General features: G+C 32.3%; 1 protein-coding gene across 1 annotated transcript; it reads right to left on the bottom strand.

The window, feature by feature from the left end:
* Positions 1-3,827: 3,827 nt before the first annotated feature.
* Positions 3,828-14,483, bottom strand: LOC143609629 (protein EXPORTIN 1A-like). The gene is made up of 31 exons (XM_077084335.1): positions 14,372-14,483; positions 12,873-12,989; positions 12,560-12,652; positions 12,395-12,466; positions 12,205-12,312; positions 12,040-12,122; positions 11,826-11,964; positions 11,658-11,726; positions 11,511-11,588; positions 9,887-9,949; positions 9,752-9,796; positions 9,314-9,421; positions 9,124-9,222; positions 8,842-9,045; positions 8,692-8,751; positions 8,479-8,589; positions 8,303-8,400; positions 8,044-8,218; positions 7,848-7,946; positions 7,660-7,740; positions 7,498-7,587; positions 6,915-7,000; positions 6,742-6,822; positions 6,477-6,659; positions 6,307-6,373; positions 5,616-5,726; positions 5,429-5,536; positions 5,217-5,354; positions 5,013-5,150; positions 4,075-4,179; positions 3,828-3,987 (listed from the first exon to the last, which is right to left on the bottom strand). Exons 1-31 carry the CDS (start codon positions 14,468-14,470, stop codon positions 3,865-3,867), a joined length of 3,231 nt encoding a protein of 1,076 aa, XP_076940450.1. The 5' UTR covers positions 14,471-14,483; the 3' UTR covers positions 3,828-3,864.
* Between the last annotated feature and the right edge of the window lie 607 nt (positions 14,484-15,090).

The following is a 15,090-nucleotide window of genomic DNA, read 5'->3' as shown; positions in this document are numbered from 1 at the left end:
ATGATAATTCGGGTGAGTTCGCGTTCGGTATGAGAATTCGGGTGAGTTCATGTTCGGTTCGACAGTCCGGGTCATTTGGTGTTTGGTTCGACGCTCCGGGTCAATTTGGATTCCATGCTCTGCGTCAAAGCGCATTGGATTCAACTGTCGACTCGAATGCGACCCGTTCCATCAACACGAACATGACCTGAACACACTACCGACCGTAAAATCGAACGCGATCCAGATCACCGACCCAAACGCGACCCCGGAACGCTGTCCCGAATGTGACTCGATTCGTCGACCCGGAAGCGTTCAAGAGCGTCGACCCGAATACATCCAGACCGTCAACCCGGAACGTCGGCCTAAATGCGACACGGAGCATAGATGGCTAGGAATACTGTACAAGGAATTATCAGCATCTCGTAGAAAAATAGTATATAAAAAGGATTCTATAATTTCTTGTTTATATCATAATTATAAAAAAGAATTTGGTTATTTTTAAAAACTTGATATCGAATTGTCAGCATCTCGTAGAGATATAGTATAAAAAAGGCTTCTATAATTTCTTTTTTATATCATAATTTTATAAAAAAATTGGCTCTTTTTTAAACTTTGATAGTGAATTATCGGCATTTATTAGAAAAATAGTATAAAAAAGGCTTTCATAATTTCTTTTTTATATCATAATTACTAAAAAGAATTTGGCTCTTTTTAAAAATTTGTTGTTGAATTATCGGCATCTCGTAGAAAAATAGTATAAAAAAGGCTTTTATAATTTCTTTTTTTATATCGTAATTACTAAAAAGAATTTGGCTCTTTTTAAAAATTTGATGTTGAATTATCGGCATCTCGTAGAAAAATAGTATAAAAAAGGCTTTTATAATTTCTTTTTCATATCATAATTACTAAAAAGAATTTGGCTCTTTTTAAAAATTTGATGTTGAATTATCGGCATCTCGTAGAAAAATAGTATAAAAAAAGGCTTTTATAATTTCCTTTTATATCATAATTACTAAAAAGAATTTGGTTCTTTTTAAAAAACTTGATGTCGTCGATAAATGCACATGTTTAGAAATTCATTTCGGACAATTGAACCTTCTCGAATTGCTTCTTTTTAAGAACCAAAAATATTTGTGTCAAAATAACATATACGAAGAACAAAAGGCCGAACGTGACACTACACAAAACGTAGACCCGAACCATAGACTCGGCTGGTTGACTCAAACGCGAACAAAATGTTGACCCGAACGCGACCCGGGTTCTTGACTTGAACGCGGTGGGGTTGGTTAGAGATGCGGTGGTATTCATGGTGATAGATTCCAACTCGTTTGTTAAATGAACACATCAAGAATGGAATTGGATTTCAATTCCTTCCAATTTCAATTCCTATTGAGATGTCTTACTCGTCTGCGTGACCCTCAATGTGAGCTCCTCTTGCTTCGCTCCTGTATGGGGGTTGCTAAATTGTTATTCGGTCTCCGAACATTGGCGCCTATGTTTGTTAACTTTGTTAAGGATGTCGTCTCTGTTTTTTACAACGGGTTACAAGAGGAAATCGAGGATATTGTGGTATATGGGGGTCCATTTCTTGGGGATTTTCAATGGAGGCTAGGGATACCGAGTCGACGTTCTTGTGTTTGGATGGGCAGGGGAAGCACGTTTGTATAGACCTTACTGGAGTATCATCCCTTGTCGGGCTTAGGGATACTGGGTTTATTGTTAGGCAGGTTGTGTTGAAGGAAAAAAAAAGGAAAAAATGCTAAGCATGAGAAAGCATGTGCCGAGAATCAACACGTATTCATTCCTTTTGCATTTGATGCATTTTGATCTCTTGCCCCTCCGAAGCTATTACGTTTCTGAAAAGAGTGCAACGGGTCGTGCACGGTAACTAATCGTCGCCAAAGAACCATAATTTTGTTTTTAGTAGGATTGGGTTTGTCATTCAAAAGGGGTGAAGGCGCGGCTTGTTGCCCGCTTACCCACCTCTCTATTGTAATTTGATCATTTTGTGTTAAATTGATGATATATATATATATATGTGTGTGTGTGTGTGTGTGTATAGGGTAAGGATCCTAAGAGAACCCTTGGCAAATTGAGAACTTTGAGAACCATTTTGGACTACTAAAAAAAACATCTAAAAAATATTTAAAAAATTATAAAACAAAAAAAAACAAAAATTTTAAAAAAGTAAAAAAACCAAAATTCTTATATTTCATTCCGGTTTCATTAAAAAAAACCGAAATTGTTTTTTTCTTTTTAATTCTTATTATACCTATACACATATGTATACTTTCATTTAATCTCTAGTTACGTAATGTACACATATGTACATTATCATTTACCTTAAATTATACATGTTTGTAAGAAAAAAAACATGTGTGTACATATTATACATATATGCATAATAAAAAAACCCATTTTTTTTCTTTTAAATTCGAATTATACCTATACACATATGTATACTTTCATTTAATCTCTAGTTACGTAATGTACACATATGTACATTATCATTTACAATTATACATACGTATATAGGAAAAAAACATGTGTGTACATATTATATATATATGCATAATTTAGCTAAAACGAGAATTTTTTTTTTTACGTTTTTTTTAAGAAACTGGGATGATAAATAAGAATTTTGGTTTTTATACTTCTTTTATTTTTTTGTTTTTTTTTTGTTTTATGATTTCTTTTTATTTTTGGGTTTTTTTGTCGTTTAAAATGGTTATCATAGTTCTCAATTACTAAAAAGTTCTCACGTGATCCTGATATATATATATATATATATATATATATATATATATATATATATATATAGGGTTAGTTTCATTTAAGAACTCAAAAAAAGTTAAAGAACTTTTAGGAACTTTTAAAAACCAAATATTTTTTTAACTTTTTTTATATATTAACATCATTTGATACTTGTTTTATCATATATATATATATATATATATATATCAAAAGCATTAAACAAAAAAAATCCATTTCATTTTTTGAGACGAACACAACCATTAGATTGAACATCTAATTTCTCAAAAGGTTATAAGCAAATAAGAAATCAAGTTTATTTTTCATATACATGGTGAAAAGATAAATTTTTTTTGACGTTATAGCTCCCAGAATGCAAGGTTCGTTGAGGTGGCATGGAACAAATGAAAGGGTGAATTTTAGCAATGTGGAGGTTGTTTATAAGTGAGGTTTGTCTCTGTAAACCTTCAAACAAAGAAGTGGGTGCCATATCTCTCTCATACACAAACATATATATATATATAACCTTAATAATTTTTTAATGACGTTTGTAAATGTTTGATATTATGAAAGAAAGTAAAGGGTCGTTTCTACAAAAAGTTTAGAATATGATGTAACATTAATATGCTGGTTCATGAATGCTCTTATAACGCCCGTCCAGTCTGAAAACCGGAAGCATGGCAATACAATTCAGAGACCAAAAACATAACAATAACATGCACAAATTTTATACCAAATATGTAAATCCTTTACTCAAGGTTCGGGTTCATTAGGCTTAGTTCGAACTTTTGCCAAACTAATCTCATGTATCAGAAGACCAGGTTGATTTTAACCCCTTAAAAAGTTTTGTTTGATCATTAGTTTTCAAACGATTGCGTTTATAATAAATTTGCCGAAAACTTGATATAATTACACCTATTCGAAATCCCATAAGAGAACCAGAGAAGTAACTTTCTCTATCATCCATTTACAAAGTCAAAAGATGAACCACAAACAGTCACCACATTAAAAAATCTATCATATTACTCTACACCCAGTGACCCAACTACCCACCCCCACACGCATCAATACTATCCCAAAAGAAAAAGAAAAAAAAACTTGAGCTTCAAAATCGCCAAGCGGGATAACAATTTATGAGTCAACCATCTCGTCTTGTATTTCATTGGGTGCAATTAGCCCGGGTATGCTAAGCATTTGTTGCCACTCTTTTTCTTTCTGAGCCGCTGCTTCTTCTGCATAAAGATCCTTGTTATCCTGCACAACATAAACATTTATTGTATTAATATTTGATTTTATTAACTTGTTAAAATTCATAATTTGCTCAAACTGTAAGTTGCTTACTTGTGTTGAAAACTCTTTAGACTGCACAAGGAAGTCCCTTATGTGGTTCTTAAATGTATAAAGATCAGCTCTTGACTCAAACAATCCATTAACAAACTTTGTCACCTGTAAAAGCAAGTAAACCATCAAATCAACTATTAATGCCTATTAAATCAAACTTGAATAAAAAATTAATATCATATATATAATAAGCATTCAAAGCACTTCAAAATTCTTATTTACTTACTTTATTAAATATATTATACAAAATGACCAATATACCCTTCTCATTCTCTTGTAAACGGCATTTTTACATGAGAAGGATATTTATGTCAAAATGGAATATTTTATAATATGGATTTTAGGTTGGGTAAATATGACGTATTCAAGATTTTAATATATATACAGGATTTGGATCTCTTTAGAACTCTAAATAATTTAAGTCAAAAAAAACTCCTAACAATCATATTGAAAGTCATTTTGTCATTTACTATATGTAATTTTGTGATAATATATACGTAATCACAAGTTTACATATGCATAATAACCAAATTACATATGTGTAATCATAATACATATTATAAACGAAGACTACCCTCAAAATCGTATATATGGAAGGGTTCATGAGAAATTACAAGCAAACTACTACCAGCCAATCAATTTTTTTAGTTCTTTACAATTAGTATGTATAATATATTAAAAAAATAAAGAAAAATATATAGCTCACAAAGCTAAATATATGTATCTTATATGAGGTACATATATGCATTGCTAACTACACAATTTTTTTATATTTTTTATTTTTTTTGGCAAAGATTAATCTGATATAAAAAGAATGAAAAAATATACAAATGAAAGAAAAAAACTGTTTGAAAATGGTATTTTTGTATCTTTTAAATTTTCTCATGATTCTTGCTTTCTCTATATATCTACATCTAATATATAATTCTCCTTATTACCTCTGATGCTGGAATGTTGGGAAAAGAACCACACAAAAGCTTAATCGTGTACTCTCTAACAAATGCTCCATTATTAGGGTAAGAATATGAAACAGTAGAAGCATCCCATAAGGGTTCAGTCAATGCACCAGATTCCACCTGAAACTCTCACTGTTTAGCATTTTAAATTCTTATATTTTCTGCAAAAAATAAAATAAGTATTACCAGACAGAATAAATGCTGCAGCACTAAAACATGCAGCTTGAAACCAGGTTTATGGAATGTGTCTGTTAAAACAGCGAATATTTCTTGCACAATCAGCACAAAGTAAGACCGGTAGAACTGATTACGGAACTCAGAAGTCTGTCACATTAGAAAATAAGGATTTTAAAATAAACATAAAAATAAAATAATAAAAGTTTTAGAAATCCACCGACCTGGAAGTTTTTAAGCATTTCTAATAATAAATTAAGGCCCGTTTCAGCTATGTTTCTCTCAGTGTGTCGGAAAGCCCACATGACCGAATCCATAACAAGCTTTAATTGCTGATATGTAAAAACGAGTTAAAACATAATACATGTTAAACAAGAAATTAATTTAGATAACAAATTTCCAAACACAAACCTCGGGCGACAAAAGAATTAAAGCTCCAAAACAATAGGTAGCAATGGCCCGAAGTAATGAAAAAAACTTAAGCCGATGTTCAGGGTAATCTTCAAAATTCTTTGTAATCATCTGTATGTGCCACAAATTCAACTAATTTTAAATATGAATAAATAAAAACAATAATTATATTAATATTATATATAACAATTTACAAGTTTGGTGCCGCAAATCCCATATTGGGCCACTTCGCGGCACACTATTGGCAGTAATTTTTTTTGTTTTTGTTTTTGTTTTTGTTTTTGTTTTTGTTTTTCGTTTCTTTATGGTTTCGGCCCGTAATGAACGTAATGAAAACCTACCGAATGTGAATTTTGTTTTCTTTTTTTTGTTATTTTGTTTTTAGTTACTGTACCATGCCGAGCGCGACGGAAACCGGACCAAATTTGGGTATCGATAACGGTCGGGTTTTACCAACGATCGAGTTGTACCGACCGACGCCACACCATTGGTCCACCCCAATTTTTATAATTTTATTAATTTTATTTTTGTCTTAGTTCCGATACAATAACGCATGGAACCGAAACCGACCGAATTCGCGTCGACTTACCATATCAACGCTTGGGTTTTACCACCGCCCGGCTTTTACTGACCTGCCCGGCGCAGCGCACCGGGAAAAACACTAGTTATCAATAAATCAAACTGTTCTAACCTCCAGGGTGCACTGGAAAACAGCTTCAAATATACGAGGAACATCGTCTATCATTGCAGCTTTATACCTAGATTTGAAACAAAAAATATGGGTCGATTGGGTTAAGGTTAACTGCTGACCCATTTGACCATGATGAGAAAAATAACAAATGTTGTGAACCCAGAGCCTACTTGTTAATAATCGTGGCAAAGAGAGACAAAACTTCAGACTCTCGAGCATCGGGCAAATTTCTAGCATAATCGCCAAGCACATGATCCATCATCGGGGGCACAAATTGCTTTCCTATTTGCGGTTGATCTTCAGCCTTGTCTAAAAATGTCTCAATGAGCTTCAGGGTTTCCCGTTTAACAGATCTGCTTTGATACAAATGGATACATAAGTAAAGACAATCCAACATGTAATTAAATATTAATATAATGATATAAACATTTGTACCTCAGAAGTTTTACATAAGAAGTCCTAGATGCATAGGGCCCACCTTCAGCTATAGTTGATGATATAAGCTCACTGTACATTCTGATTAAAGCATGATAAATTCATGAAGTATTTTAGCTGTGTTGAAACAATGGATTGTGTTGTAAAAAAGGTGATGAAAATTTGAAACATACTTGTAGACATTAAGCATGTCCAAAAAGATGAGGGTTATTTGTGACAAAAAATGTGTCCCGAGTGCACTTGCAGCACTTGTATTTGTCTGCAGAAAACAAAATAGTAAACAAAAAATGACAGGACAGAGTAAATTAAACGAATGGTCCCTGTGGTTTGGTATAAATTTGGATTTAGTCCCCGACCACCTAGTTTGCTTTCATAAATGGTCCATGGGTCAAGTAAGATTACTTTTTTGGGCTTTTAGAAGTTACATTTTAGCCCCTTTACTTGTTTACTCTTTTAATAACCAAAATCAGGGGTTAAACTGTGACTTCTAAACAAGTAAATAAGTGAAGAATTTAGCATGTAACTTTTAAAAGGGCAAAATAGTAATTGTGCCTGATGAGGGACCAATTATAAAAGCAAACCAGGTGACTGAGAACTAAATCTATAACTTTTAAGAACGAAAACCAAAATTAGGACCAAACCACAGAGACCATCCATGTAAATTAGTAAAGTGCTCGTACATAATATTACACATAACCGCAACTAATCTTGATAATGAGTAAAAAAGAAATTCAAACATTCAGTACAGGTGCAAACCTGCAATATATTAAGCACAGTCCTAATCACATCTGGATCCTTCAGAAAATCCACACTACCGTGTGCATGTCCTATAATCTCAGCCCATTTCTGCATAAAAAGGTTAACATATAACATAATATTCTGGTTGTACTAAGTTACATCCTTCAAAAAAAATACTACCTGATTGGGAAGACTCATTAGCCTCTGTAAATATTCCTCACGCTTTGCTGCCTCGGATTCTGCCTGAACCATACAACCAACCTACCAAAACAATATATTCCAACAACATGTTGTAGACATAAAACAAAATTCTATTCTAAACAATTGCATTAGTATCAATTATCAAGTAATAGGGCAGTTTAACCTACAGATTCATAGAATGTATGTATCTGATGTGGTTCTAGGTCTGCAATGGTTGTTGGAAGAGTGGTAAGCAGTTCTGAGACAAAAGGCTCACTCTCACCAACCTGCAACGAAACAAAAATGTTCGTTTTATATTTAAATGTATAATGATATCAAACTGTGGAACCTATAAATAAACCAAATTATGTATTACAACATTACCTGTAATATGACGAATTTGCGCTTGCATTTCTGAACAATTTTCAAGAATGTGTCGCATGCCATATCCTGAACCCCAGGGTGTGTTTCATGCATAAACTCAAACAATTTGTTTACAACGGTTTTCAAGAACTTCCAATGGGCTCTTAGAAATCTTGGATATTGTCCAACAACATACCTGTAGAACACTAAAGTTAACTAACTAATGTATGACAGAAGCTTGAACTGCTGGTAAACATAGTAGAGCATCAGACAAACATACATGATGTTGCTTGCAATAACAGCTTTGTTGTCCTTTCCTTTAGTAATTTCACAGAGATTTAATAGATCACGAATAACCATCACAAGAAATCTATTCTCCTGCTCAAAAAAAACAAATATGATGACGTTAATAAAAAGTGAAACATAAAATTATATGCTGTCCACAAGTATGATTACCTGATCTTCCATCATTGACCCGGATATTGACCCTATTGCCCAACACAGAGTGTTCAAGTTGTTCCATGTCCAATCCTCGCCATTTAGTTGTTTGCTTAGTTTCTTCAGCATCTGTAATTATAAAAAAAAATACAAAATTGCATTTAGAAACTAATACAACAAACTGAAAGAAGATGTGAATACAACTGTTAAGGTTTCAACAAAAAACAATACCTGCTTTTCAGTGTCATTATGGTCAAGATGGCACAAGTAGACAAGCGTTTCTCTCATTATCTGCAACAACATACATAATTAGCGATAAAAAATCTCACTGGACTTTTCAAGTATTTATCTTACCATATATATGAGTATGAATATCATTACCTTATACTGAACAAGGACATCATTGTCTTTCAAGGTTTCACGAACAATATTCCCATTTTCATCTTCAACAATCAAAACTTCTTCAGGTTTTGCCATGCGGGATATCATGAGCGCTCTTAATTTTGACATTGGTGCAGAATAGAGTTGTCGTCTTTGCATCAATTGTGAATTATGACCATCAATCATACCAGGAATCATTTGAGTCTAGGTTTTTTAACAGAAACAAAAGTCAAGATTAAGACCATAATTGTACAAAAATTGTCATTGTAAAGCATAATCTACCTGCAGTCCCATCATGCTTGCAGTTGCTGCAGGATTATCAAGATTGTGGTTAGCCTCAAAAAGCTCTAACACTAAAGAATTCCAATAATCCAAGCAAACCTGTTCACGTATATTAATAAACAATGATATATAAAACAGAAGTATAATATTCCATTTGGAAAGAGAAAGAAACAAAGTTAATACATCAAACCTTAAAAACTTCTGTATCATCCACATACGAAATGTTCAAGAGATACTCAAGGCCCATCAAAAGTGCAGCAACGTTCTCTTGTGAGGATTCAAGAATGCGAACATGAAACTGCATCAAGAGCGTTTACATCAGATTAAACATAATAATTATCTGATATTTATTAGATTAATTATTCTCTTAATCCTGGAAAGGAAAAACTAAAAAACAATTTTCTACAATTTTCGTTGGCCAAAAAGAAGCAGCATTTCGTCACCAACGAATAAACATTGTTAGATATTTGTAACATTGATTTTGGTCAACAAGTTGATTTTATTTCTTGTTAAATTTGTTAAGTATACAACTTTCTATTTAATTTTAGAAGTAGATAGCATAGGCATACTTAGGCATTAACTAGACATACAGAGAAACAATAGCCATGAAAAGAAAAATACAACTTGCCTTGTAAAATGAAGTGAAAAACAATGCCAGGTTCTGAATAAATGCCTGTAAGCAGATAAAAGAAAAAAAAATAAGAGTCAAAGTTTTAAGTTTGCTTAAAACCACATAACATTCACTTTTTTCCCCTACAATCACCTGTTCTTCGCTAGAGCCATTTCCATATGCATCTGGTATATTTGTACTAGTCGGAAGCACCGTCTAAAATAACAAACACAAATTTAGAAAAAGCATTAATGGCAGAATATAGGATATAACTATCTATATATAATACATAAGTAAAGGGCAAATTAAGAAGTTTCTTTTAAGGGATTTACAATTTCCAATGCATTAAGGAACATGTGTATAAAGGGACAAAGTGGTCTTTTAAACATAATCCACCCACGTTTATTTGATTTCAACATATATAATTACAATTATGGTACCTCAACTTTACTCAAATTTTGTTAATTTAAGAAATAGTTACAACTTTGACCCCTCATATTAACCCACTTTTAACTCACTTTATCCTTTTTCATTTTAATCGTATATGGTATATGTTTTACAAAAATATGATTAAAAAAATCCGAGCCTACAAATTTAAACGGGTTTATTTTTGCCGACGTTTCAATATAAATTTTTTTCAAATCAGATGGACGGTTTGAAATGTACAAGTTATTACTGCATGAATGTACAAGTTTTTTAAATGATAAATATTTACAATTTGATGTTCCCATTAGTTACATATCCCCATTAGTTACATATCTAACCCCTTATCTATTTGTTAAAAAAACATAAATAAACTTGTTACAATTAAAAAAGTTTCCACGATGTCATATAATTGATACTTATCAATACATTATACTATTTAGGGTCTGTTTGGTATAGGGTAATGGAATGAACGGATGAATGGAATGAACAAGGGAATGGAATGGAAAAAGGAATGAAATGAATCATTACCATTTCATTGTCTTGTTTGGTTACCACGTAGGAATGAAATGAATCATAACTTTGTTATTATTTTTTTATTAAATAGTAAACTATACATACATAATATTTTTATCATTAATAATAACATGATACGATATAATATAATAATAAATGAATCATAACTTTGTTATTATTTTTTTCTTAAATAGTAAACTATACATACATAATATTTTCATCATTAATAATAACATGATACGATATAATAATAAAAATATAATAATTATTATAATTTAATAATACTTAATACTATAATAAAATAATAATGATGATGATAAAAGTAATAATAATAATAATTGTTGATCATTTTTCATTCCATTCCTTGAAGGAATGAAAGAAAAACCACCTTTTACTAAGGAATCAAAAATGCTATATATGGAAGGAATTGCATTCCTTAGGAATGATTCATTCCATTGATGAATGACAACCAAACTTGTTTTATTTCATTCCTTTGGAATGATTCATTCCATTCCACCTATCATTACTTCATACCAAACACTACCTTAATGTAAAACTTTGAGCCCTTGTGTATATCCAAATATTACTCAACTCTATTCTTTTTTTTTTCATTTTATATGTTTACAAAAATATGATTAATAGTATTCAAATTATATAAATATCAAAATAATCAAGACGAAGCTTTAATTTGGAGCTGAGCTGAGTCGGCTTGGTGTAAAGTTCGAGTCGAGCTAGCCTTGGCTCACTAACAACCTTAAAATGTTATTCCCAGCTACATCGTGCGGGCACTCAACTAGTAGAAGTTTAATATATCACTATCAATGAAATTCTCACATACCTGCAACTGAACCATGAAGATTGTATACATTTTAGCATACTGCACGTTGTAAAAATCCCCAAAATTCAGGGATGCAATCTGTGACAATGAATAAATGGCACGTGAGTGTTAGTTGCAATCATACTCAAAAAAAGTAGTAAGTGTTACCTCTGTCAAGCACTGAAGGGTCAGATTACGGTATGATGGCACAGGAAAGAATTTAAGAAGTGTCTCCAACTGTTACACAAAGCAACATTGATTCAATTACACGACCTTTGCATGAAACAGCATAATTTAATTTACACTTGTAGTTTCAATGAAAAAGAAAGAACACACCAGTGGAGATTCGAAAATATAGCCCAAAGGAATCCATGAAAGAAAAGCATGTAATGTGGCCAGCGTAGCCCTAATTAGCTCTGTTCTTTGAGATGCGGATAGAACATATAAACACAACTCGTGTATGAGTTGAAACTCGCTGTTACCAACAAAAGCTATATGTTCAAAGATATGTTCTCACATATGTTCTTAAACTTATCACAGTTATCATTACCTGTTCAGAGATTGCTTAAGCTCCTTGATCTTCTGTTGGGTCATTTCACCCCTTGAAAAATCAAATACTTCTTCACTTAGAAGCTGCAAATAAGCAAATCAACATTTAAACCATGCAAGCAAGAACAATACAGTAAGATACAAGTAAAAAAGAATTTAGACATACTTTCAGTATTGCCATACAGTTCTCACATAATGTTTCACTAGTTTTTGCTGCAGTAACCAGGTCAGGGATGAAGCTTCGCCACCTGGCAGGCCACTCATGTTTCAAAACCTGCAGTCATTTCAATAAAGTTTCCAAATAAAAAATGAACTGACAGAAAAAAAAACATGGGAAGAAAAAACAAACAACTCACCTGAACTAGTATAACATTGAGTTTGTTGACATACAGCCTTTCTTGTCGAAAAGAAGCTTCATTACTTGAAAGCTAAAGACATGAAATATTAATAAACGTGTTAAATATTTTAAACATAAGAAATAAGAATCTTGAAAAACATGATGGCAATCCATAGTTTCATACATTTACAATAACATCAGATATGTAGTTTTTCATTCCGTCCCGTTGTTCAACAGGCAATACATTCCATCTATATTTGATAACACCCTCTAGAACCTGTAAAACAGAAAACTAGTCAATTCTATCTGACATTACAGCTACAAAGTGAGAATAAAAAATTATGTATCAAACACTATAGTTGATCATCAAGCAAACTCCTTTGAAAACATACAAAAAACAACAACTTGGGAAGCCACAACTTCTCAAATGTTTGTTGACATTTGTAATGCACGCATGTATATGTGACTAAGAGATCACAGAAGATAAAAATAATTACCTGCAAAGCAAAAAACTTGGTGTTCAAGCTCTGTGTGTTAGACAGAATGTGAACCACTTGTAGCCACATATCTGGATTGTTTTGTAACTCCCGCAATATATGATCAGCCGCAGTCCTCTATAATATTAGCATACAAACATTAAAACACAGTGAGAAAAATGTGAACAGAACTTGATCAAGTAAAACAATGAGACATCATCACAAATAGAGATTATATAGACCCATTAGTTTCACACACATTCATCTGCTATAAGCTTTTTATAAAGTCTTGGGAATCCACCTTTCATGACATCACAATTTAGCTGATCTCCTCATTTTTATTAAAGTATTAAACACAACTATAAGTTCTCTACTAAGCTTTTGGTATGCTTGCTCCTTCCAAAATTACAAATATACAATTCTTGACGGTTTGAACATTTTATGTAACCTATCCTCAAAACCAAACCAGTCAACTAAGTGACACCATTTAGAAAACTTAATCCACCGCCTCTTTTTTATATGTAGCCTAACCTCAAAACCAAACCAGTCAACTAAGTGACACAATTTAGAAAACTTAATCCACCACATCTCTTTTTTATATGTTTTTTCATATTTTTATATGTTGTGCTTCAGATTCAAGCAATCTACTCAGTAAAATCGACAAATCTAAACATTAGCAACTTAAATAATCAAAACCTTGCAATAACTAATTAGCAAGCAGTTCAAATTTGCTGTATAACCAGCTGTAATCAGTAAATCAGTAATTTCACTAATTTAGAGAGTGCAAATCTTGAGATAAAACCATAAATTTAAAAAATATACGCAAACCTAATTCAACTACAAAGTGATATGCAAAATATAAAACCTCAACCTGACACCGAATTGAGCCATTTACACTATTAAAACTACAATCAGACCTTAAGTTTGCTCGTAACCACTTCCTACTATCAATCCTTCATGCAATACGTGAACTTATAAGCAATCTAATGAAACAAATCATGTACGTACACCGTCAAAACATACGATAACACCTCAGATTAACATATATTAGCAACTCAAATAATCAAAACCTTGCAATAAACAATTAGCAAGCAGTTTAAATCATCAGCAAATCAATAATTTCAATAGCTACTTATTTAGACAGTGCAAATCTTAAGATACCAACCAGCAATCAGTACATAGCACCATAATTTCACAAAAAAAAAAAAAGACAAATGAAAAAAAAAACTTAACCAAAAACCGAATTGAGCCATTTGCAACTATCACAACCACAATCAAACCCTAGGTTTACTCTAAACCACTTCCAACTATCAATCCTTGATACAGCACATGAAGTTACAACCAATCTAACGAAGCAAACAGGCGTACGAACATCATCGACACATCCGCTAACAGTATCAACACATACGGGTCAAACAAGAAGCAATTGACAGAAATAACAAGTAAAAAACAGCGTAATGGCTTCACATTGCTCTGAATTTGTATGAATAGAGCAAGAGAGAGAGAGAGAGAGAAGAAACCTCATCTTTAGATCCGGTGCCGTAGAAGGCGGCAACGGTTGCGTCAAGCAGAGCAACGTCAATCGGTTGAGTTAAATCCCAAAGCTTCTCCGCCGCCATCGGAGAGTGTAAAACCCTAACGCCGGTGAATGAAGAACGAAACAACAAACCAACCAACCCTAAAGTGGGGGAGCAAGAGGAGATGACGGTATATACAGATTCTAGAACAAAGAGAGAGATAATAATAAGTTGTATATATATAAGTAATATATAATAATAATATTTAAAAAAAAAAAAAGACAGCTTGAATTTGAAGCAGACGAAATGAGACTACTTTGAAAGCAGGCCTTCCCTCCCTCCTCTTTTTTATTTTCATTTTCATCTTTTCTTTATTTCTTTTTAAAGCTTTTTACTTTATTTTTTCATTTTCACTATGGTTCTTGTTCCTCAAATTGGTAATAGTTGAGGGCTCGTTGTGTAAATAACAGTTGGCGGGTAATTTAATTAGTCGTTAAGCGATGTGTTTAAATGATTGTCAATAAATTTATGCGGCCGGAAAAAACTAAAAAAATTTGGTTTAGAAACATAAGATATGCTTTTAAGACTATTTGGCTTTGGTTATAATACGATGACACATGCGACGTCAAACTTTAATATAACATTTATAATATAAGCCTAGATTAGAGTTTTTTTTATAGCAAATGATTTACAACTGATTTCTTTGCAATTCAAATTGTCTT

The sequence above is a fragment of the Bidens hawaiensis genome, unplaced genomic scaffold (assembly GCF_021521415.1).
Source record: "Bidens hawaiensis isolate Kalapana, Puna unplaced genomic scaffold, B.hawaiensis_p1.1 tig00006688_1, whole genome shotgun sequence".
Classification (NCBI taxonomy): domain Eukaryota; kingdom Viridiplantae; phylum Streptophyta; class Magnoliopsida; order Asterales; family Asteraceae; genus Bidens; species Bidens hawaiensis.
The sequence above is the reverse complement of the archived record's forward strand: the minus strand, read 5'-3'. Positions and strand labels throughout refer to the sequence as shown.